This window comes from Mauremys mutica, chromosome 12 (assembly GCF_020497125.1).
Source record: "Mauremys mutica isolate MM-2020 ecotype Southern chromosome 12, ASM2049712v1, whole genome shotgun sequence".
Lineage (NCBI taxonomy): Eukaryota > Metazoa > Chordata > Testudines > Geoemydidae > Mauremys > Mauremys mutica.
This window is the reverse complement of record NC_059083.1, coordinates 31,165,420-31,191,079: the sequence shown is the minus strand read 5'-3', so window position 1 is coordinate 31,191,079 and position 25,660 is coordinate 31,165,420. Positions and strand designations below refer to the sequence as shown.

The 25,660-nt window shown below is 52.3% G+C and overlaps 1 protein-coding gene across 2 annotated transcripts in view; it reads left to right on the top strand.

The window, feature by feature from the left end:
• Window positions 1-4,756, top strand: part of LOC123345519 (zinc finger protein 850-like) — a 38,824-nt gene extending 34,068 nt beyond the window's left edge. Inside the window, exon 4 of one of the 2 annotated variants that reach the window (XM_044982492.1) lies at window positions 817-4,756. In XM_044982492.1, the coding sequence (XP_044838427.1) occupies window positions 817-2,474 (1,658 nt within the window). In that variant the 3' untranslated portion in view covers window positions 2,475-4,756. Of the gene's footprint in view, window positions 1-180 lie in introns of both variants that reach the window. The other variant, XM_044982493.1, reaches the window with a different exon arrangement.
• Window positions 4,757-25,660: the final 20,904 nt, after the last annotated feature.

Genomic DNA, 25,660 nt, shown 5'->3' with positions numbered 1-25,660 from the left:
CGGGAATTTCCTCCCTGACTTTCCTCCCCTGGGAGTGTTTGGGTGGGATGTGGAGGCAGAATCCAACGTCTCCATCTCCCCAACAATCACTGTGTTGTGTTTTCCCTCTTTGCTATTCCCCTTTCTGTCCTTTCCCCCCGGCACAGGCAGTGACTCCTGTCTGGATTCTTTCTCCTCCAGCAGGTGACAGGACAGTGACTGAGAACAAGAAGGAGAATCAGCAGGTGGAAGGTCCTGAGAAAGTGGAACTGCAGGGGATATTTTTGAGAAGAGCTGAAGGGAATTTTTCCCAGTGCTTGGAACAGGGAAATGCCTGGAGAGATCGACACAGATCAGAGATGCAGCTGGGAAACTATCCCAGGAAGAAACTGGATGAATCCATTCAACGTGGTGGAGGATGCAAGGATCCCAAGGAAATCACAGTCCAGCAGACAAGTCACAATGAAGAGAAACCTTACAAATGCCTTGACCGTGGGAAAAGTTTCCATTTCAGTGCAAGCCTTATTAAACATTGGAGAACCCACACAGGAGAGAAGTCCTATAAATGTGTAGACTGTGGGAAAAGCTTCAGTGAGAAATCAAACTTTATTGTGCACCAGAGACTGCACATAGGAGAGAAACCATATAAATGTCTTGAGTGTGGGAAAAGTTTTAGTCAGAGTTCATACCTTACTGCACATCGGAGAATCCACACAGGAGAAAGACCCTATAAATGCCTTGAGTGTGGGAAAAGTTTCAATTTGAAATCAACCCTTAATACACATCACAAAACTCACACAGGTGAGAAACCCCATAAATGCTTGGAGTGTGGGAAAACTTTCACTCAGCGCATTCACCTTACTCAACATAGGAAAATCCACACGGGAGAGAGACCATACAAATGCCTTCAGTGTGGGAAAAGTTTCAGTCAGCGCATTCACCTTACTCAACATAGGAAAATCCACACGGGAGAGAGATGCTATAAATGCCTTCAGTGTGAGAAACTTTTCAGTACGCGATGGAACCTTATTAAACATGAGCGAACCCACACCGGCGAGAAACCATATAAATGCTTGGACTGTGGGAAAACTTTTGGTCAGAGCTCATACCTTATTAAACATAGGAGAATCCACACAGGAGAGAGACCATATAATTGCTTTGAGTGTGGGAAAAATTTTATTGACAGAACAAAACTTACTAGACATCAGGCAATCCATACAGGAGAGAAACCCCATAAATGCTTGGACTGTGGGAAAAGCTTCATTCGGAAGTCACAACTTACTATACACCAGAAAGTTCACGCATCAGAGGGATCTTATAAATGCCTTGAGTGTGGTAAAACTTTTATTCATAACTCAAAGCTTACTACGCATCAGAGAACCCACAGAGGAGAGAGACCTTATAAATGCCTGAACTGTGGGAAAACTTTTACTCACAACTCAAAGCTTACTAAACATCAGAAAACCCACACAGGAGAGAGACCCTATGGATGCCTTGAGTGTGGGAAAAGTTTTATTCAGAAGTCACATCTTACTACACATCAGAGAACCCACACAGGAGAGAGACCTTATAAATGCCTGGAGTGTGGGAAAACTTTTATGTATAACTCAAAGCTTACTACACATCAGAGAACCCACACAGGAGTGAGACCCTATGGTTGCCTTGAGTGTGGGATAAGTTTTATGGAAAGTTCATCCCTTATTAAACATGGGAGAATCCACACAGGAGAAAGACCCTATAAATGCCTGGACTGTGGGAAAACTTTCAGTCAAAGCTCACACCTTACTAAACATGGGAGAATCCATGGAGGAGAGAGACCCTATAAATGCCTTGAGTGTGGGAAAAGTTTTTTGGGAAGTTCATCCCTTATTAAACATGAGCGAATCCACGTGGGAGAAAGACCCTACAAATGCCTGGAGTGTGGGAAAAGTTTTAAGGAAAGTTCATCCCTTACTAAACATGGGAGAATCCACACAGGAGAAAGACCCTATAAATGCCTTGAGTGTAGGAAAAGTTTCGTTCGTCAATCATTCTTTATTAAGCATCAGAGAATCCACACAGGAGAAAGACCCTATAAATGCCTGGACTGTGGGAAAACTTTCAGTCAAAGCTCACACCTTACTCAACATGGGAGAATCCACACAGGAGAGAGACCCTTTAAGTGCCTTGAGTGTGGGAAAAGTTTTATTCAGAAGTCATATCTTACTATACACCAGAGAGTTCACACAGGAGAGAGACCCTTTAAATGCCTTAAGTGTGGGAAAAGTTTTATGGAAAGTTCATCCCTTACTAAACATAGGAGAATCCACACAGGAGAAAGACCCCATAAATGCCTGGAGTGTGGGAAAACTTTCAGTCAGCGCTCAAACCTTAATCAACATGGGAAAATCCACACAGGCAAGAGACCGTATAAATGCTTTGATTGTGGGGAAAGCTTCAGTAAGAGTTCAGAGCTGACCACACATCAGAAAATCCACAAAGGCGAGAGACCCTAGAAATAGCTTGACTGCAGGAAAAGATTCAATTTGACTTCAAGCATCAGTGATCCACACATCAGAGAGACCTTGAATGTGGTGGAAGCTTCATTTGGTGTTCCTGGAATATCAGGGATCCACAAATCCACACAGGGAAGAAACCTCTGAGATGTTCTCAGTGTGGAAAATGCTCCAAGTGGAACTGTCATTTCAGGCTCCTCCACAGAGCAGGGAAATTCTCTCAGGGCCCTGACTAGGGCTGGCCATGGTGACAAACCCATTTCCTCGTTCCCACACACATCAGGGGTGTTAGGCTCCCAAGGATCCAGCTGCCCATTGCTGAGGTGAGGATCCAGCAGCAGCCGAGCATAAGCTGGTCAGTGACCCTCTGGCTCTTCCCCGGTCAGTCCCTCCTCCCTGCTGCAGCCCTGGCTGCTGAGCTGATGGGCTACAGGTGGGGGAAGGGAAAGAGAGAAACTCCTCCAGATGCTCCCTCTGCCTGGCTGAAGTTTCCTGCTCTCCCTTCCCCTCCCAGCCGGGATCCCCCTGCCATGGAGATGAGGAGAAAGACACTTGGGCCAGGCCCCACCTTCACGCTAGACACCTGTCCCCTCCCCCATCTTCGACCAGCCCCTGGGTTGGGCCACCCCACTGACCTGTTCCCTGTAGGGGGAGTGTCCCTGGGGGCTGGTAACTTCTCCCCTCCCCAAATCCCCCTGGGCATTGGGTTCTGGGGGATCAAGTATTGAGGGACCAGGAGGATGGGTTTTGGGGAGGGAACTGGGGATTGAATGATTGGGGCTGGTGGAGCTGGGTGCTGGGGTATTGAGTGTTTGAGGATCATGGGATAAGAGGCGAGGGAGAGCAGAGGGGTAGAGAGGTGCTGCCTCATCACTCTCTCCCTCTGCCCCATCTCCCTGCCCCCTCTGCATTCAGACAGCACCACTGAGAGGGGCTGATTCCCACAGAGCCATTTGAGGAAGGCCGAGAGATCCCACCTGTGCTTCCGAGCATCTGTCTACGGTAGGAAATGTGGTTGGGATTAGCCAGCGCAACTCTGTGACCCTCCACCAGATTTCCTAGTGTAACCTCATCCTGAGCATCTTATGTGTAAGGCTAAGGTTTTGTCATGGATATCTTTAATAAAAGTCATGGACAGGTAACAGGCAATAAAGAAATATTCACGGAAGCCTGTGACCTGTCCGGGACTCTTATTAATAATATCCGTGACAAAATGGGGCGAGAGAAGGCTGCAGCACCCATTGCTGGGGCTCTGGTGTCCCATGGCAGCTGGGCAGATGTGGGGGCCCTGGCTGGGAGCTGCATTGGCCCCCTGCCTCTCATGGCTCGGAGCTCCGGGGCTGCCTTGCCCCCCACAGCGACTCATAGATCGGGGGGCCAGCCCGGTAGCTGAGTGCTGTGGGGTACCCCCACAGCCTGCAGCAGCTTAGAGCTTTGGGGACCCCACAGCTCTGAGCCGCCATGGGCTGAAGTCGCAGAGGTCTCTGGAAGTCACAGATTCTGTGACTTCTTCGAATCTGTAGTAAAATCATACCTTTACTTACGTGTTCTGACCTCCTCCCTTTTGCTGGGTGGTCATTAGTCCCGGAGTTCCCCCTTTGGGGCCGGATTGTCTCATTCCCAGATAGTCTCACATTACTCCAGGCCCTGCTGTAAAGCATTGAGTGTTTGTACATTTTCTTCCTTATGCACCAGAATTAACTAGATGCTAAAAAAGTGGGAGCAGGGACTCACTCCACTCTCCACAGAGCTGCCTCTGTCCCAGCAATGGACAGTTTTATCTTCTCCTCATTCTACCCCTCTGCCTCTCAAGGTGTCACTTACCAACGTGTCCCTGGCTCTCCATGCCTAGGAATCACAGGTTTGATGTCTATGATCCTAAGTCAGACTCAAGAGGGCTGGAGAAGAAAGTGCCACAGAGCCAGGAGTGGCTGGGGAAATTCCATTGACTCTAAAGCACAGTTTGACCTTACAGATCCTAGAGCCCTGTTTGCATCTATTGGTGAAATTAGTTCCCGGGTTTTTCTAGGTTAGTCCAGATCATTTGTAGATGGGAAGACTTGTGTTTCTTTCTCTTTCTTTTAGTATAATGATGCTAAAACTTTTGCAAGTAATACAACCAAATAATGAGGCGAGAAGTGAAACTGGTTTAGCCGCTTGTAGCGAGTCGGTGTGGCTCCCCTCCTGCCCAGCAGAGGGAGCTCCCTCCCAGACGCCCAAGTGGGCTGAGTCATCACGTCCTGTCCCCGCCCCCCGGAAGTCAAGGGGCGGGACAGGAAGTAGAAAAGGAGAACGCCAGAGCTCAGTCAGGAGCCAGCCACCGCCGCGAGCAGACGTGCCGGCGGGAGCTCCAGACTGGGAACCCTCCAGGACCCAAGGCGGCGATCAGGACTGGCCCCCATTGCCCCGCGCCCGGTACGATGAGGAACCCGCGGAGCTTCCCCGGGATCCGAACCCGGAGCAGCCGCTAGGACTTCCTCCCGCCCGGTACGAGGAGGAGCCGCCGCTTCCGCCCTGCTGTTATCCGGAGGAACCATCGGAGGCAGCCTGGCCGGACTTCCAGCAGGAGTTGCCGGACCTGCCCCCAAGCCCTGGTCCTTCAGACCCCATGCCGATGGACTGGTCCGAACTCCCGGCAACCGAGGAGCAGGTACCGGGAGAGGGGGAAATGGAATGTAGCCCGGGGATAGCTGACCCCTGTCAGGCTATAGGCACCGAGGTGCCCATGTCAGTGTGTTGCGGTCAGGACCCCACTGACCAGCGGCAGTGCTAGCCGCTAATAGGGCCCCAGGCTGGGACACAGTGGAGTGGGTGGGCCTGTGTCCCCCCTGCCACCCCACTCACGGGTGGCAGTCTCCCCCTCATCCCAGCGCAGACAGAGCTGCCTGCACTAAACTGGGTTGCTGTCATTGCCCAGCTCCTGACACCAGGACCTGAGCCCTAAACTGATTGCTGTTACCCAGCCCCCTGCTCCAGAGGGCCTGGGCTCATATTGAACTGCTGTTGCCCCGCCCTGACTGAGGGCCTGGGCTTCCATTCATTGACTGGGTGCCTTGTGTTCAGCCCCTGCCTGAGGGTCTGAACCCGTGAACCTTCTATTGAGACTGATTGCTGTTACCCAGCCCCCTGCTCCAGAGGGCCGGGGTTTATATTGAACTGCTGTTGCCCCGCCCTGACTGAGGGCCTGGGCTTACCTAATTGACTGGGTGCCTGGTGTTCAGCCCCTGCCTGAGGGTCTGAACCTGTGAACCTTCCCTTGAGACTGATTGCTGTCGCCCAGCCCCCTGCTCCAGAGGGCCTGGGCGTCTAATTGAGACTGATTGCTGTTACCCAGCCCCCCTGCTCCAGAGGGCCTGGGTCTATATTGAGACTGATTGCTGTTACCCAGCCCCCCTGCTCCAGAGGGCCTGGGTCTATATTGAGACTGATTGCTGTTACCCAGCCCCCCTGCTCCAGAGGGCCTGGATCTATATTGAGACTGATTGCTGTTATCCAGCCCCCTGCTCCAGAGGGCTTGGACCTGTATGGAACTGCCATTCAGCCCCCTGATCCAGAGGGCCTGAAGGTACTGAGACTGATTGTTGTTCAGCCCCTGCTCCAGAGGGCTGGAGATGTGAGACAGTGCTACCCTGATTCTTGCCGTCCCACCCGTTAGAGGGGACAAAGAGCGAGTCGGTGTGGCTCCCCTCCTGCCAGCCGGAGGGTCGAGCCCCGACCACCAGCTTACACCGCTACAGAAGAAAATGGGTAGAATAGTGAGATTTTACTGTATGTTTGTTACTAGGGTGACCATATTCCACATGCCCAAAAAGAGGACACTGACGAGGAGTGGGAGCTGGGGGGTAGAATTGTGGGTGCTGGAGGGTTGCGGGGGGAGTACTCACGAAGTGAGGGCAGTGTCAGTCACTGTCACAGTGGCAGGGCGCTGATACAAGCCCAGAACACAGCAACAGCCATCCGTCAGCACCTGCCTGCAGGACCCGCTCCCCAGGGCTGGGAGCTGGGGCCTGGGTGGGTGGGATCTGGCAGCAATCAATCAGCTACAGATGCAGAGGAATGGACCGATCAGCTGTGGATGCCGGGGAATAGACCAATTGGGAAGGTGACCAATCAGGGCTATTTCTGAGCTGTAGCCCATCTGCTCTGCAAAACCCCTGGACATTTGCTGTTATGGGAAAATCACACTCGGACAGAGAAACGGGTTCCAAAAAGAAGCTCTGCCTGGGAAAACCCGGATATATGGTACCTTTATTTGTTACTGAAATATGTTGACGTTCTGGGGAACACCCCACAGACTAACTCCTCAGAGACGACAAAGAACTGACCATCTATGTTAGAAAACTACTGTCTGGCCGTCCACCAACAGGAGGAAGGCGGTAAACAAAGACATTTACAATTCATTTGAAAGACGGTTTAGAGCTCACATAGGCCATCACCCAGCAATGACTTTTACACTATAAAGGGTGGGAGTATAAAGGGGGAGGAAGGCCTCTGGCCACTTCTCCTCCCCCATCTCTACTCACAGTAGCAAGATCTCTTGAAAGACGACAGGAGCATCGTTGAACTGGGGGCAGTGATCCTCGCTGGAAAGCTTCCCAGTGAGCAGGGACTGCTGAAAGCTCTTGGGTGAGAGAAATCCCTTTGCTTGTAAGGGGCATCTACACTCCAAACCTAAGTTGACCTATATTAGGTTGACTTACAGCTGCCATAGTAATTACTGCAGTAGCTGATGTCCACGCTACCCTCCTTGGGTTGCTGGGGCGTGTCCTGCCGAGGAGCCCTTCCACTGACCTAAGAGGGGCCGTGCTGGCAGCTGAGAGCCCAGTCTGTCATCTCCAGCGGCAGCTCCCTCCATAGGCGCCAACTTCCCCTCTGCCCGGTGGGTGCTTGACCTCCCCCTTCCCACACCTGGCCCAGCCCCTGCACCGCCCTCACCCCACCTCCATTCCACCCCTTCCCCAAAGTCCCCACCCCAGACCTGCCCCAAGTCCATCCCCTTCTTCCAGGTTCCTGCCCCTGCCCTGCCTCTTCTGTGCCTCCTCCCCTGAGAGTGCCACGTCCCCACTCCTCCCCCTCCCCCCTGGAAAGTCCTAAGTGCCACCAAACAGCTGTTAGGCAGTGGGGGATGGGAAGCGCTAGGAGGGAGGGAGAAGACCTGGGATGTGGCGAGCTGGGAGTGGTGAGGAGCAAGGAGCTTGGCTGCCGGTGGGTTCAGAGCACCCGATAATTCGGCTCCACCCCAGGACCCTAGCTGCCCCACAGGCTGTGGGTGGGCTGCCCCTCCAGCACTCCTTGTTCTCTATAAAGAGTGGAGGAAGCCACCTGGGGCTTTTCACCTCCCTGTTCCCTGCTGGGAGTGTGGAAAAGCCACCTGGGGCTCCTCCCCCCCGTCATTCATATTTGGGGTCGGGAAGGAATTTTCCTCCAGGGTAGATTGGCAGTGGCCCTGGAGGTTTTTCGCCTTCCTCCGAAGCATGGGGCAGGGGTCGCTTGCTGGAGGATTATCTGCTACTTGAAGTCTTTAAATCAGGATTTGGGGACTTCAACAGCTGAGTCAAGGGAGAGAATTATTTCAGGAGTGGGTGGATCAGCTTTTGTGGCCTGCATCTTGCGGGAGGTCAGACTAGATGATCATAATGGTCCCTTCTGATCTTAAGTTCTATGATTCCCCTCCCAGTTTGACACCAGACCATTGATAACTATTCAGGGTACAGTCTTCAACCAGTTGTGCACCCACCTTAGAATAATTTCATCTAGACCAGTGAATTCCTCCCTGCTGGTCAGAACCGAGTCTAACCCAGGTTTTCCCATTGTTACTTCTCCCACCATAAGAAAGCAGAAGTTGTCCCTGGCATGTTCCCAGCACTTATTGCACATTGGGTGCTGCTAAGGTGTCCAAGTGCCCAGTTTTTGACCAGAAAGTCCAGTTAAAAAGGAAACCTGCCATTGTCCGGTCAGATCTACTGAGCGGACACCCAAAGTCTAGTTACTCTGGGTGGGGAGGCACTGGGTCATCACCCACACCAGCCCCTACTCAGCCAGGGCTGCCTCCTACCTACATCGGGCGGCTGCGGCTCCCAGGCCTGGCTCCACAGGCAAGTCCCTCCTGACCTGGGCAGGGAGGGAGGATGAGGAGTGGATGAGGGAGGAGCCTTGGGGGAAGAGGTGGGCAGGTGTGGAGCTTCAGGGGAAGAGGTGGGGCAGGGGAGGTTCCGGCACTCCTGCTGGAGTGTCTGAGGTTTTTAAATTGCCAGTTTGGCAACCCAGGTAGCTAGCTGAGAGGCTGTGAAAAATATTAACAAATGTTCAAATATCACTTTACACAGCGGCAGACTTACTAGCTAGCAGAAAATAAATTACAATAAAGACTGGGAGTGGATTGGCCATTACACAAAGTAAAACCATCCCCCCCCCCCCCCAACCCAGTTCCTTACATCTCCTTGTCAATTGCTGGAAATGGACCATTTTCATTACCACTACAAACAGTTCTTTTTCTCTCCTGCTGATAACAGCTCACCTTAACTGATCACTCTCCTTATAGTGTATATGGTAACACCCATTGTTTCATGTTCTCTGTGTGTATATATATATCTTCCTACTGTATTTTCCACTGCATGCATCTGATGAAGTGGGCTGTAGCCCATGAAAGCTTATGCTCAAATAAATTTGTTAGTCTCTAAGGTGCCACAAGGACTCCTGTTCTTTTTGCGGATACAGACTAACACGGCTGCTACTCTGAAACCGAGTAGCACCCCAGCCTACCCCTTGCTCCCATGGCTCATGAAGCCTGGACAGTAGTAAGGAGCAGTTCAACTATAGGCTGAGCAAGTGCAGAACGGTGGCAGAACGTGCCTTTGGATGTTTAAAAGCTCCCTGGCGCAGTTTACTGACTCGGCTAGACCTCAGCGAAACCAATATTCTCATCATTATTACTGCTTGCTGTGTGCTCCACAATATCTGTGAGAGTAAGGGGGAGACATTTATGGCGGGTTGGGAGGTTGAGGCAAATCGTCTGGCCGCTGATTATGCGCAGCCAGACACCAGGGCGGTTAGAAGAGCAAAGCAGGACGCGCTGTGCATCAGAGAAGCTTTGAAACCAGTTTCATGACTGGCCAGGCTACGGTGTGAAAGTTCTGTTTGTTTCTCCTTGATGAAAACCTGCCCCCTTGGTTTACTCTACTTCCCTGTAATCCAACCGCCCTCTCCTCCCCCCCTTTGATCTCCACTTGCAGAGGCAATAAAGTCATTGTTGTTTCAAATTCATGCATTCTTTATTAATTCATCACACGAATGGGGGGATAACTGCCAAGGTGGCCTGGGAGGGGTGGCGGAGGAGGGAAGCACAGGGGTGGGGCAGTTGTAGGGGCACTCCCTAGAATGGCATGCAGCTCATCATAGAAGTGGCAAGTCTGGGGCTCTGTCCCGGAGAGGCCGTTTGCCTCTCTGGTTCTTTGGTAGGCTTCACGCACCACTAGGGTGACCAGATGTCCCAATTTTATAGAGACAGTCCTGATTTTTGGGGGCTTTGTCTTATATAGGTGTCTATTTCCTCCCACTCTCATCCCAATTTTTCACACTTGCTGTCTGGTCACCCTTCGCGGCACTGCTGCGGGTCCCTGTTATAGCCTCTGTCCTTCATGCCTTTGGAGATTTTTTCAAATATTCCGGCATTTCGTCTTTTAGAATGGAGTTCAGATAGCAAGGATTCGTCTCCCCACCTCCCGTTCGGTCCATGCACCTCCCGATCGGTCCATGCTGGAGCTCTTTTGTGATTCTGGGACTCCATGATCAGCTCACCACGGTGGCCAAACAGTCTACATGGCCAGTGCATGGGAGTTGAGAGTGCTGTCCAGAGCGGTCACAATGGAGCACTCTGGGATAGCGCCTGGAGGCCAATACTGTTGAATAGCATCCACCCTACCCCAAATTCGACCCAGCAGGGGTGATTTCAGCGCTCATCCCCTCATCAGGGAGGAGTACAGAAATCAATTTTAAGAGCCCTTTATGTCGACAAAAATGGCTATGTCGTGTGGGCGGGTGCAGGGTTAAATCGATCTAACACTGTTACATTTGACCTAAACAGCTAAACTCATAGTGTAGACCAGGGCTGAGGCCACCAAAAATTTGGTCGTGAGAACCCCTGGGCTAGATGCTCATGATGGGCCCGTAGAGCCTGGGAGTGGAACAGGAGCCGGAGCCAGAGCTGCTGCAGCGCGATCCCTTCAGCGCTAGGACCCAGGAGCGGCCGGGGGGCGGCTCCGGGCAGCGAGCGCTGGGCTCCGGCCCGGCCGCAGGAAGTGACTCGCAGCCGCTGCGGTGACTCTGGCTCCCAGGCTCCTGGCGAGATCCCCGAGCCCCGGGGGCGGCTGGTGCTGGGTGCCCGGAGCCCTGGCTGCAGCCGGGAGAGGGGAATCTCCAGCAGGGCCCTTCCCGCTGCTCCCCGCCCAGGAGCCTCTCCCAGGGCAGAGCCCCCGGCCCGGCCCGGCCCCTGCCCCGGGGGCCCCGCTCGGAGGGAAGGTGAGAGAGACCTGCCCCCCCCGGCACCCCCGGGCTGCAGGGGGAGGTTTGGCCCCAGGCTGCTCCCAGCGGAGCTGGCTGCGATTCCCGCCCGGGGCCCGGGAAAGCTGCCGCCAGCTCCGGTGGGGGCGGGGTGGGGGGAGCCCGGCCGGGCCGGGCCGTGCTGGGGGCAGATCGGAGTGAAAGCCGGGGTTCAGGCGTTGCTAGACAGGGCAGAGGGGGGTAACCCGGGGATGGGGGGTGGCGGCAGAGGAGTAAAAACCCCACCTCCCCCCGGCGTGAGCCAGCTGCAGTGGATGCAAAAACAGGGTGAGGGCGGGCAGAGCAGAGGGGCTTTTCCTGCCCCCTTTGGCAGGATTTTAGCTCCCATTTCCCAGGGCCGTGTCCTTAAAGACCCAGTGCATCGCAGAGCCTGGACAGGGCCCCTCTCCCCCCGTATAAGATGTTACTGAGCTGCTAAAGGAGACTTGATCCAGTGAAATATTTACAGATCCTCCTCCTCCCCTTCCCCCACCCCTCCAAAAATGGTCACACCTCTTTTTAGTGTTTAAAAGAATCTGGTTCACGGTTTATATGCTCTCTTAGAGCTGCCCAGCACTTCATAAATGTGCCTGTTCCCCTGCGTTTGATTCCCCTTGTAAACCAGTCTATGGAGTTTCACTCCTTTAAATTATTTCCCTTTAAAATACTGTATTGTTTTTCTTACTCTGAGCTCTTCATCCTAAACTTCATTAACATTGTGCAGGTGAATGTCATTGTGCCCTGGAATTCATATTTTTAAAGGCAAATAGTCATGGAAAATATTGATAGTTGCTAGTAGCTTGGCAATCACATCTCAGGATGACACTGCAACAGTTCCCTTTTCTATTGCAATATTGTAATTTGAGTTCAGTGCGGACTGATCTCATGGGCTGGTCTCAAAACTCCTTCAGTTTGCGTTGATGCACCAATGGGGGTTGCCTTAGCCAATTGCTTTGTCTCTCTGTCCAGCACCCCAGTGCTTTATCCTATGTCCCATTTGTGTGTAGAACTTGGTTCCCGAATATTCACTAAGGGCCAGAAGTTTCAAGGTTGAAGGCACCTGGATACTTTGTAATATGCCACTAGTGGCTGAAATCCTTTTAATAATCTGTCCCTAGGGGCCTTAGAGTATCTTGTATGAATTGCTTCCAAAAAGGAAATGTCTAGGGTATTGTTTACTAAGCACAGATATACGATCTCAAGATAGATCGACAACCCCAAGAATTCAAACCCCATGAGTTATGCACCCAAAAGTCTAGAATTTAAATAAAGAAAAAATAAAGTTTCTTTAAAAAAAGAGACACTCCTGATGTTGGTTGGGATCTGTCTCCTGAGTGTTCAGGGCTGCTCAAAGCCCTGGTCTGATTTCCAGGCAGGATTCAGATCTGAGCCAGACCCATTCTGAGACCTGAGTCACTGCTGGCTCTGGCAGAGGGTGAGTGTGAATGGGCCAATGAGGTTATAGAATCATAGAATCTCAGGGTTGGAAGGGACCTCAGGAGGCCATCTAGTCCAACCCCCTGCTCAGAGCAGGACCAAACCCAACTAAATCATCCCAGCCAGGGCTTTGTCAATCCAGGCCTTAAAAACCTCTAAGGATGGAGATTCCACCCCCTCACCATCTGCCTGCCTGTCTCTGGGGGCTGCAGGGACAGGACAGGGAGACTCATCCTTATCTGCTGCCACCAAAGGGCTCCTGTTATTGCTAAGGGAGAGGAGGATGCTGGTGTGTGCGTCTCTCCCTGCTCATGTTATGAGACCTCTAGAGTTGAGCTCCCTGGGTCAGAAGCTGCTGCCTCCTCCATTTTGACTGGGGACTCCAGATTGAGATGCTGCTTCTTACCCAGCAGAGGAGAGACCTCTGTTAAAGCCTCTCTGTGCCCAGGCTAGGTGGGGACTTTCTCCGGTGGCTGGGACCAGTCCCTGGGGGAGCCCCTGGCTCTGCTGACACCAGCTCCTGAGCCGGAGCCTGCAGGTGATGGAGAGAGACCTCGGGGACAGGGCTGAGGGTGGACAGGAAAGTGACTCTGCCCAAAGGGCCCCTTTCTGGCACCTGCTGGTGAGTTTGGCCTACGTGGAGAGGGGGCTCCCTGTGTGTCTGCAAGTCCCAGAGCTGTTGCCCTCATGGACACAGGCAGGTTCAAACCCCGTTAGCAGTGTCAGTGGATGATCTGCCTGATGAGAGCCAAGGCCCAGGGCAATGGGGCAGTCGCCCATTCCCACAGAGTGAGGGAAGAAGATAAAAGGGGGAGCGGAGAGACTGGAAGGGCAGCAGGAGCAGGAAGTGGGGAGGGAGGTTCCCAGCTCCCAGCCCTGCCCGGCTCCATTCCCTGCACCCCGGGGCAGTCAGCTCTCCTGGGAAGAAGGGGAGGAGCTGAGAGAGGAAAAGCCAGTTGCCGACTCTTGAGCACCACACTGCCTGGGGAGAAGGGGAGGAGCTAGAGGGGTTATATGATAATATGGGGAGCTTCCCAAAGTGGCTCTTTTGATTCTGCTCTTTTTCTAGCATTTGGCGCAGAGATGCTGTTCCCGGGAGGGTTTAAAAGTGTCCCCGGTGGGTTTAGTTCTGCTAGGAGGGGCCTGACCTGGCAGCATGGCAGAGTCCAGAGCGTCTGTCTGCAGGGAGAGAGCCCTGGGGGGAATCAGGGCGTGACATGGACTCAAGTTGCTTCTGTAACCTCCCCAATCGCCCCTCTCGCCCTGACAGGCTGAGGAATCACATCCGCATTTTGCTCCAGATCGTCCCGTCTTCCAGGAGACAGGGAAGGGAAATGGCTGTGATGGAGCCTGCTCAGGTAGGGGATTTTCAGTGAGCTGTGGGGAGCGTGTTGTAGAGGGGGAGGGGCAGGAAAGACACAGGATGAAGCAGGGCCATTGACGGAGGGTGGTGGGGTGGTGGACATTCTGCCATTTCTCAAACAGGACATAACGCCCCCTCGGCAGGGCCAGGAACATTTTCCAGACTCCCAGTGCTGGAGCCTGACCCCACTGGGCAGAGGCTGCTGTGAAATACGCAGGGAAGCTCTTGGGATTCCTGTCCCTGTCCCCGGCTCAGAGCTCTGCTTCCCATATCAGCCTGTGGCTGGCAGGTGTGTGGGAAATGAGAAGACCCTGCCCTGCTCCGTGTGCTGGGGGGACAAGGAGCTCTCACCTTCTCCCACCCCCTGAAGCCTCCTGGCTGCTCTGAACAGGGTGGGAGGGAATTCTGCTTGTCTGGTTTTATTTATGATTTTATTTTTTCTTTCTTCCTTTCTCGTGACTAGTGTGATTGTACCTGGGGCAGCAGGTGCTGAGTGGGGGACTCTTGTTGTTTCAGATGCCAGTGACCTTCGAGGAGGTGGCTGTGTATTTCACCCAGGGGCAGGGGGCTCTGCTGGACCCCGCTCAGAGAGCCCTCTACAGGGACGTCATGCAGGAGAACTACGAGACAGTGACCTCGCTGGGTAAGAGATTCCCGTCCCCTCAGTTATTAGAAAATGTATGATGTACATTGCTGAATCTGATCAGGTTCTTGTCAGGTAGACTGAAGGGGAATGGGTTCTATAATCCACAGCTGCCATGTGAGAGAGACCTGCAACTCCATACCCTCACCAGTGGGATAAAGCTGTCAAACCTAATGGATGTGCTGAACCATCCCAACCCCTCCAGGTTTCAAGGGGGAGAAGCCGTGTATTGTCCCATCTATATTGTTTCTCATTCACACAGAGATTCCCTGTTCACCTGCCTCCTTGGGAGTTACTCCAGCTATAGGGAGGGCTCTGCAGGTTTAGAAATAGGCAGGGGTTTAACTCTAGAGCTGTGTGTGCATCAGCAAAGCCCCCAAAGTGCACAGATCCTGGGAACTGCTAGTGAGGGCGTAACAATTCCCCCTACCTACCCAGACGTCTCCCTCCCCCAACGGGGCTCAGTGACCATGTTCCCATCCCCTTGGATTCCAGATTCTCCCAGTACAGCACCGGGACATGGAATGTCTTTTATTACAGACACTCTCTCAGTCCTCCATGCACCCTGATCTGGTCTGATTTCACCCCCTGCGCAGGGTTTCCCATTCTCAAACCTGAGCTGATCGTCCGGCTGGAACAAGGGGAAGAGCCGTGGGTGCCCGATCTCGTGGCCTCGGAGGAAAGAGAGATCTCAAGAGGCACCCGCACAGGTGAGGACTGGCTTAGGGTATGGCTACACTTGAGAGTTGCAGCGCTGGTGGAGGCTTTCCAGCGCTGCAATTAGTAAGTGTCCACACCTGCAGGGCACATCCAGCGCTGCAACTCCCTGGCTGCAGCGCTGGCCATTCACCTGGGTCTGCATGGGGAATAAGCATGGTGTTGCAGTGCTGCTCGTAAAGTGTGGCCACACACCAGCGCTGTTATTGGCCTCCAGGGTTTTAGGAGATATCCCAAAATGCTTTTAACTAAATTATTCCCTTTGTTTTGTTATGCAGCCTCTCTTTGTTTTGTTGTGAACTCGGAGCTCCACCGGAGCTGCTTATCTAAAGAAACACAGCTCCTGTTTGCTGTGATCAATCTGTACCTGGCTGTGAACAATCAAATGAGATAACCCCCTGTGAATGAGGCAGGCAGGGAGTGAGTGTTTGCTTGACAGAGAAAGGGAGTCCGTTGGGATGCAGGCTGTTTGCAATTAAGAGTTAAGACTAAGGGGTCGGGAACATTTTCTGATTTTTCAAGGCAGGAAGCTAACACACAGTGTTGGCTCCAAAAATCCACTCTCTCTCTCTCCCCTCTGCTCCCTGTCACACTACACACTACACCCCACCCCTCTCTTTTGAAAAGCACGTTGCTGCCCATAATGCATCACTCCCAACAGCGCTGCAAATGCTGCAAATGTGACCACACTGCAGCGCTGGTAGCTGTGAGTGTGGCCACACACCAGCGCTGTTCCTTCACAGCTGTACGACCAGCGCTGCAACTCTCAAGTGTAGCCATACCCACAGAAACCATTTGGCTAATGAAGGAAAAAGTTGAGAATCCCAAAAATGTGGTATGAGTAAAAGCCCTCAGTTCTTCCTCATCTCACCCAGAGCAGGGCTGGAGTCAGCAGATATTGCTCACGGCTTCCCACCTGTCCTGTTAGCTGCAGGGGTTTCCTTCCCATCTTTCCATCCCTCTGAGTGTTTGGGTGGGATGTGGAGGCAGAATCCAATTGCTCAGTCTTCACAGTGTTAGCGTGTTGGGTTTTCCCCCTGTGCTATTCCTCTTTCTCCCCAGCACAATGACTCCTATCTGGATTCTCTCTCTCCCAGCAGGTGATGAGAGAGTGAGTGAGAAGGAGGAGGGGAATCATCATGAGCACATTCCTGGGGAAGTGGAACCACAGGGTAACTTTGTGGGAAGACCTGAAGGGAATTTTTCCCAGTGCTTGGAAGAGAGAGAAACCTGTGGAAATTGGCACAGGTCAGAGGGGCCGCTGGGAAACCACCCAAAGAAGAAAGTGGATGAATCCATTCAATGTTGGGGAGGAGATAAGGATCCCACAGCCCAGCAAACAAATCCCAAGGAAGAAAAACTCTGTCAGTGCCTCGAATGTGAGAAAGGATTCAGTCTGAGATCACAGCTTGTGACACATCAGATAGTCCATGCTGGAGGGAAACCCCTTCAATGCTTGGACCATGGAGAAACCTTCAATAACCGCTCAGACCTCAATAATCATGGAAGAAGCCACTCGGGAGAGAAACCCTATCAATCCCTTGAGTACAGGAAATGTTTGGATTGGAAGTCAGTTCTAAGTACACAGCAGATAAGCCAAACACGAGAGAGACCCCACAAATGCGTAGACTGTGGAAAAAGTTTCATACAGAGGTCAGACCTTGTTCAACATCAGGGAATCCACACAGGAGAGAGACCCTATAAGTGTTTGAACTGTGGGAAAAGTTTCACATGGAGATCAGTGCTTGTTCAGCATCAGGCAATCCATACAGGAGAGAGACCACATAAGTGCTTCGACTGTGAGAAAAGTTTTATACGTAGGTCAGACCTTGTTAAACATCAGGCAGTCCACACAGGAGAGAGACCTCATAAGTGCTTGGACTGTGAGAAAAGTTTTATACGTAGGTCAGACCTTGTTAAACATCAGGTAATACACACAGGTGACAGACCCCATAAGTGCTTGGAATGTGAGAAAAGTTTCATACAGAGATCAGACCTTGTTAAACATCAGGCAGTCCATACAGGAGAGAGACCCCTTAAGTGCTTAGACTGTGAAAAAAATTTCAGAGACAGATCAGCCCTTTTTAAACATCAGGCCATCCACACAGGAGAGAGACCTCATAAGTGCTTAGACTGTGGAAAAAATTTCATATGGAGGTCAGACCTTGTTAAACATCAAGCATTCCACACAGGTGAGAGACACCATAAGTGCATGGACTGTGGAAAAAGTTTCATAAGGCGGTCAGACCTTGTTAAGCATCAGGCAATCCACACAGGAGAGAGACCCTATAAGTGCTTGGACTGTGGGAAAAGTTTCATACGTAGGCCAGACCTTGTTAAGCATCAGGCAATCCACACAGGAGAGAGACCCTATAAATGCTTGGACTGTGGGAAAAGTTTCATACAGAGGTCAGACCTTGTTAAACATCAGGTAATCCACACGGGAGACAGACCCCATAAGTGCTTGGAATGTGGAAAAAGATTCAGAAATACATCAGCCCTTGTTAAACATAAGGCAATCCACACAGGAGAGAGCCCTCATAAGTGCTTGGACTGTGGAAAAAGTTTTGTATGGAGGTCAGACCTTGTTAAACATCAGGCAATCCACACAGGAGAGAGACCCCATAAGTGCTTGGACTGTGGAAAAAGATTCATATGGAGGTCAGACCTTGTTAAACATCAGGCAGTCCACACAGGAGAGAGACCCCATAAGTGCTTAGACTGTGGGAAAAGTTTCACACAGAAATCATATCTTAGAACACATCAGAGGATCCACACAGGCGAGAGACCGCATAATTGCTTGGATTGTAAGAAAAGTTTCACAAACAGGTCATCCCTTATTAGACATCAGGCAGTCCACACAGGAGAGAGACCCCATAAGTGCTTGGACTGTGGGAAAAGTTTCACACAGAGATCACATCTCATTAAACATGGGAGAATCCACACAGGATCTAATCTTCTGTGACACACGGCCAGAAAGGGTTAAGAAACTTGCAGGATAATTGACCCAAAATCAACTTTTAGAGACGTTTGAAAAGTGTGTAAATGGTAATTAGAGCCATGCCACATTAGATAGATTAGAGCTTTGAAATGTAAACTTTTATTGTTAAAGACCTGGAAGAACATAGTAACTGTAGTAGAGTATAGTAGTAGAGCTAGGCAGCTCTCCAACACCACATTCTACAAGCCATTACCCTCTGATCCCACTGAGGGTTACCAAAAGAAACTACACCATCTGCTCAAGAAACTCCCTGAAAAAGCACAAGAGCAAATCCACACAGACACATCCCTAGAAACCTGAGCAGGGGTATTCTATCTGCTACCCAAGATCCATAAACCTAGAAATCCTGGGAGCCCCATCATCTCAGGCATTGGCACCCTGACAGCAGGATTGTCTGGCTATGTGGACTCCCTCCTCAGGCCCTATGCTACTGGCACTCCTAGCTATCTTCGAGACACCACTGACTTCCTGAGGAAACTACAATCCATTAGTGATCTTCCAGAAAACACCATCCTAACTACTATGGATGTAGAAGCTCTCTACAGCAACATTCCACACCAAGATGGACTACGAGCCATCAGGAAGAGTATCCCTGATAATGTCACGGCAAACCTGGTGGCTGAACTTTGTAACTTTGTCCTCACCCATAACTATTTCACATTTGGGGACAATGTACACCTTCAAGTCAGCAGCACTGCTACGGGTACCCGCATGGCCCCACAGGATGCCAACATTTTTATGGCTGACTTAGAACAACGCTTCCTCAGCTCTTGTCCCCTAACGCCCATACTCTACTTATGCTACATTGATGAAATCTTCATAATCTGGACCCATGGAAAAGAAGCCTTTGAGGAATTCCACCACGATTTCAACAATTTCCATCCCACCATCAACCTCAGCCTGGACCAATCCACACAAAAGATCCACTTCCTGGACCCTACAGCGCTAATAAGTGATGGTCACATAAACACCACCCTATACGGGAAACCTACTGACCGCTGTACTTACCTACATGCCTCCAGCTTTCATCCAGACCACATCACACGATCCATTGTCTACAGCCAAGCTCTAAGATAGAACTGCATTTGCTCCAACCTCTCAGACAGAGACAAACACTTACAAGATCTCTATCAAGTGTTCTTACAACTAAGGTACCCACCTGCTGAAGTGAAGAAACAGATTGACAGAACCAGAAGGGTACCCAGAAGTCACCTGCTACAGGACAGGCCCAACAATGAAAGGAACAAAACGCCACTAGCCGTCACCTTCAGCCCCTAAATAAAACCTCTCCAGCACATCATCAAGGATCTACAATCTATCCTGAAGGATGATCCCTCACTCTCACATATCTTGGGAGACAGGCCAGTCCTCGCTTACAGACAGCCCCCCAACCTGAAGCAAATACTCACCAGCAATCAGACAACAAAAACACTAACCCAGGAACCTATCCTTGCAACAAAGCCGGTAGCCAACTCTGTCCACATATCTATTATGGGGACACCATCATAGGACCTAATCACATCAGCCACACTGTCAGAGGCTCGTTCACCTACACATCTACCAATGTGATATATGCCATCATGTGCCACCAATGCCCCTCTGCCATGGACATTGGCCAAACCGGACAGTCTCCATGTAAAACAATAAATGGACACAAATCAGACATCAAGAATTATAACATTAAAAAACCAGTTGGAGAGCACTTCAGTCTCCCTGGTCACTCGATTAGAGACCTAAAAGTCACAATATTACAACAAAAAACCTTCAAAAACAGACTCCAACGAGAGACTGCTGAATTGGAATTAATTTGCAAACTGGACACCATTCAGTTAGGCTTGAATAAAGACTGGGAGTGGATGGGTCATTACACAAAATAAAACTATTTCCCCATGTTTATTTCCCCCCCCCCCCTACTGTTCCTCACACCTTCTTGTCAACTGCTGGAGATGGGCCATTTTGATTACCACTACAAAAAGTTGTTTTTTTCTTTTTCTCCTGCTGGTAATAGCTCACCTTAACTGATCACCCCCCTTAGAGTGTGTACGGTAACACCTATTGTTTCATGTTCTCTGTGTGTGTGTGTGTATATATATATATATCTTCGTACTGTATTTTCCACTGCGTGCAGAACAGGTGCCAGCACATGCCAGAGCCCCAGACCAATTCACTTGTCTATTAGGATAGATCAAAGTGATTGTTAAATGTATAAGAGTGTAGTTGGTGTTTAAACTTCATGACAACTAATGGGATGTTACTTGCATTGTTTTCACTTAAGTGTATCTTGTTATAATGTAGTAGGGAACATTTCCATTGTGTACACCTCGTAACTAACTAACCCAATCAAATGAGGAAGATAGCTCATGGAATGCAAATGGAGAACTTTAACAGAAAAGAGCTAATTTCAAAGCAACTGGGCGTTGTGCGTGAGGACTGGAGGTCAAAGACTCAAAATGCGTTCCTCACTCTCTGTCATGAGAGGAAAAGCCCACGTGGGTAGTGACCCTGTCAGCCTTTTCTGTGTGTGAGAAGACACCATAAGTATGGATTCAAGGAAAGCGCCTTTATCTCTGGACTGTTTGGATTCTTACAGGGAAGTGTACCAGATAGAAAGTGGAGCTCCTCAGAGACAATCTGGGTACCCTGAAATGACTTTTGGGAAGCTGGCAGTTTGTTAAATCACTGCCACCCTTTGGAATTACAAACTGTGACTCACCTGTGCATATATTTTACCTGCTTTAACCTCTCAATAACTCTCACTTCCTTTCCTTAGGCAATGAACCTTTAGTTAGTTTACTATAGAGTCGGGAGCCTGTCCTCTGTGTGAGCTGGAGCTGCCTGCCAGAGAAGGGGAGAGCAGCAACCTGAGTGGGCTGGAGTCAGAGCAGCAGCCTCCAGAAGCAGAGAGGTGCAGCCCAGAGAGCCGAGCTGGAGGCAGAGCAGCAGCGGCGCCAAGGCAGAGGGGAGCTGGGGCAGTCTGGAGCCCGGGGGCTGTCAGTAGCTGGGAAGAGTGAGGGGAACCCTGGGCAGAGGGCCCAGCGCAGTGAGATACCCCCAGCCAAGAGGCCTTGCAAGCCAGACTTGGAGGGGGAGCATAACTCTGACAGGAAATGACTGATGCTGGGAAGAAGGGTCCTGCCACCTAGAGCCTGAGGGCATGTGGCCATCACTAGAGCACGTGTCCAACCTGCAGCACAGTCAGGGCCTGTGAGGAACAGTCTGTGAACTGCCCTGACAATCCAGAGACACTGGTCGTGGTTCCCCCTGTGCCCACAGAGCGGGGTGACGTGTTTTCTTTTCATCTTTCCCATTTTTTTAAATTACTTGCTGTTTAATGAATTGTATTTGTTCTGAACTCTATGCAGTGGTCAGTGAAGATGTCAGGGAAGCATCCAGAGCGAAGAGAATATCCCACAGTGGGGACACTGTCACCCCTGTCCTGAGTGATCATGACAAGATTGGGGTTGAGCCCCTCAGGAATCCTTGGCCCAGCCTTGTCCAGGTTACGGGGACTAGAGTGGATGGGGTGTCCTCGAGGTCCGACAGGCCCCTGGGTGAAGGGAGTGGGAACAAGGACTCAGATCCTTCTGCTATTCGATTCCACTGGGATGTGATGTATGAGCCAGGAAAGTTCCCCACAGTGGGACCCTTCCCCCGCTTACCTCTGTTCAGGGGTCAGCACCACCATGTTGCACAATGGACACTTGACAAAATTACCAGACTCAGTGATGGACATTGAGGGGGCTCCAGGGTGAGGCAGGGGGTTGGGTGTGGGAGGCGGTATGGGCTCTGGGCTGGGGCCCAAAATGAGGTGTGGGATGGGGCTCTGGGCTGGGGCCCAAAATGAGGTGTGGGATGGGGCTCTGGGCTGGAGCAGGGGGTTGGGATGTGGGGAGCCGTGGTGAGGGCTCTGGCTGTGGGTGCAGGCTGTGGTGCGGTGCTGGGGATGAGGGATTTGGGGTGCAGAAGGGGGCTTGAAGTTGGGACCAAGGCGTTTGGAGGATGGGAGGGGGATCAGGGCTGGGGCAGGAGTGTGAGATGCGGGAGGTGTGTTCAGGCTCCATGCAACTTTCCTCAAGCAGCTCCCGGAAGCAGCGGCAGCACAAGTAGGAGCCAGAGGAGGGCTCAGAGCTGTGGAGTCAGCGCTCAGGAAGGGAGAACGGAGGCATCGTGCAGAGCCGCTTGGCCACGCCTCCACCAGCAACAGCAAGGACGGGGAGCAGCCCCCATGGACCTCAACATTTTTACTGTGGACACTTGTGTCCATGTACAGACATGTTGCCAACCACTGCCTGTGTGCACATCTCATGGTTTTTGCTAAAGTTAATTAAGTATTTTAGGAAATAGTCTTTGAGCAGCCACCAGCGAGAGTTGCTCGCTGCACTCTGAGGGTATGTCTACGCTAAGAATTTAGGTCAATTTAATAGAAGTCAATTTTTTAGAAATCAATTTGATACAGTCGATTGTGTGTGCCCCCACTAAGCGCATTGAGTCGGCGGTGTGCATCCACAGTACCAAGGCTAGGGTCAACTTTCGAAGCGTTGCACTGTGGGTAGCTATCCCACAGTTCCCACCGTCTCCGCTGCCCATTGGAATTCTGGGTTGAGATCTCAGTGCCTGATGGGGCAAACACATTGTCACGGGTGGTTCTGCATACATGTCGTCAGGCCCCCCTCCCTCCTTGAAAGCAATGGCAAAAAATAATTTCTCGCCTTTTTTCCTGGGTTACCCATGCAGACGACATACCACGGCAAGCATGGAGCCCGCTCAGCTACACAGCAGCATCCCCTTGCCTTCCCTTGTGGACGGCAGACAGTACAATAGGACTGCTAGCCATCGTCATCGTCCTGTGGGTGTTCCTGGCCAACCTCGGTTAGGTTGGTTGGGGGTGCCTGGGCAGACATGGGTGCTCCTGGCCAGCCTCAGTGAGGTTGGCCGCGGGGGGGCACCTGGACAAAAATGGGACTGACTCCAGGTCATTCTCTTCTTTAAGTTTCATCTAATGGAGATTCAGTCCTGCCCATAGGCAGCAGGTTTGTATAATTTTTGGTGGGGCCCAAAATGGTGGTGCCCCCCCCCACTCCTGCCCTGTAAGCCGATATAAAATGAAGCTACAACGTGTCAGTGGCACAAGATTACAAGGTTGGAGAAGGGGTAGGGGGTTCCAGGGGCCAGTCAAGGGACAAGGAGCAGGGGGGGTTGGATGGGGCAGAGGTTCGGAGGGGCAGTCAGGGGACAGGCAGCAATTGGATAGGCATGGGAGTCCAGGGGGTTTATCAGGGGACAGGTAGGGGGTGGGGTCCTGGCGGGAAGTTGGGTGGGGTCTCAGGAGGGGGCAGTTGGGGACAAGGAGAAGGGAGGCTTAGATAGGGGCTGGGGTCCCAAGGGGCAGTTAGGGGCAGTTGTCTCAGGAGTGGGTAATGGGGGACAAGGACCAGTGGTGCTTAGATAGGGGGTGGGGGTCCAGGGAGGGGGCAATCAGCAGCCAGGGGCTGGGATTCAAAGGGCTCTGAGCTGCTGGCAGCCGCGGGGAGCCCTGAGCCCTTTGAATCCCAGCCGCCGCGGCTGGGATTCAAAGGGCTCTGGGCTCTCTGCCCCTGCGGGCAGCCCAGAGCCCTCCGATTCCCAGCTGCGGCTGAGATTTAAAGGGCTCTGGGCTCCCCGCGGTTGCAGGCAGCCCAGAGCCCTCTGATTCCCAGCCGCGGCTGAGATTTAAAGGGCTCTGGGCTCCCCGCGGTTGCAGGCAGCCCAGAGCCCTCTGATTCCCAGCCGCGGCTGAGATTTAAAGGGCTCTGGGCTCCCCGCGGTTGCAGGCAGCCCAGAGCCCTCTGATTCCCAGCCGAGGCTGTGATTTAAAAGGCTCTGGTCTCCCCGCAGCAGCGGGCAGCCCAGAGCCCTCTGATTCCCAGCCGCGGCTGGGATTTAAAGGGCTCTGGGCTCCCTGCCGCAGCGGGTAGCCCAGAGCCCTCTGATTCCCGGCCCCGGCTGGGATTTAAAGGACTCTGGCTCCCCGCGGTTGCAGGCAGCCCAGAGCCCTCTGATTCCCAGCCGAGGCTGAGATTGAAAAGGCTCTGGGCTCCCCGCAGCAGCGGGCAGCCCAGAGCCCTCTGATTCCCAGCCGCGGCTGAGATTTAAAGGGCTCTGGGCTCCCCGCGGTTGCAGGCAGCCCAGAGCCCTCTGATTCCCAGCTGCGGCTGGGATTTAAAAGGCTCTTGGCTCCCCGCCGCAGCGGGCAGCCCAGAGCCCTCTGATTCCCGGCCGCGGCTGGGATTTAAAAGGCTCTGGGCTCCCCGCGGTTGCAGGCAGCCCAGAGCCCTCTGATTCCCGGCCGCGGCTGGGATTTAAAAGGCTCTGGGCTCCCCGCAGCAGCGGGCAGCCCAGAGCCCTCTGATTCCCAGCCGCGGCTGAGATTTAAAGGGCTCTGGGCTCCCTGCCGCAGCGGGCAGCCCAGAGCCCTCTGATTCCCGGCCGCGGCTGAGATTTAAAGGGCTCTGGGCTCCCTGCCGCAGCGGGCAGCCCAGAGCCCTCTGATTCCCGGCCGCGGCTGGGATTTAAAAGGCTCTGGGCTCTCCGCAGCAGCGGGCAGCCCAGAGCCCTCTGATTCCCGGCGGCGGCTGGGATTTAAAGGGGCGAAACCTAGCTCCAAATATTGGTGGAGCAGAGCCCCTGATTTTGAATATTCCTGGGGCTTTAGCTCCATGAGCCCATATAAGTTGGCGCCCATGGTCCTGCCTGGAATATCATGCCAGCTGGAGGCTTCTGCCTCAGGCTGCTCTCCCAGGGCAGCACCACATGGTTGCACCTACCCCAGCCTACCCCTTGCTCCCATGGCTCATGAAGCCTGGACAGTAGTAAGGAGCAGTTCAACTATAGGCTGAGCAAGTGCAGAACGGTGGCAGAATGTGCCTTTGGATGTTTAAAAGCTCCCTGGTGCAGTTTACTGACTCGGTTAGGCCTCAGCAAAACCAATATTCTCATCGTTATTGCTGCTCGCTGTGTGCTCCACAATATCAGTGAGAGTAAGGGGGAGACGTTTATGATGGAGTGGGAGGTTGAGGCAAATCGTCTGGCCGCTGATTATGCGCAGCCAGACACCAGGGCGGTTAGAAGAGCACAGCAGGACGCGCTGTGCATCAGAGAAGCTTTGAAACCAGTTTCATGACTGGCCAGGCTACGGTGTGAAAGTTCTGTTTGTTTCTCCTTGATGAAAACCCACCCCTTTGGTTTACTCTACTTCCCTGTAATCCAACCGCCCTCCTCTCCCCACTTTGATCTCCGCTTGCAGAGGCAATAAAGTCATTATTGTTTCAAATTCATGCATTCTTTATTAATTCATCACACCAATGGGGGCATAACTGCCAAGGTAGCCCGGGGGGGCGGGGGGGGAAAGGAAGTACAGGGGTGGGGTAGTTGTAGGGGCACTCCCTAGAATGGCATGCAGCTCATCATAGAATTTGTATGTCTGGGGCTCTGCCCTGGAGAGGCCGTTT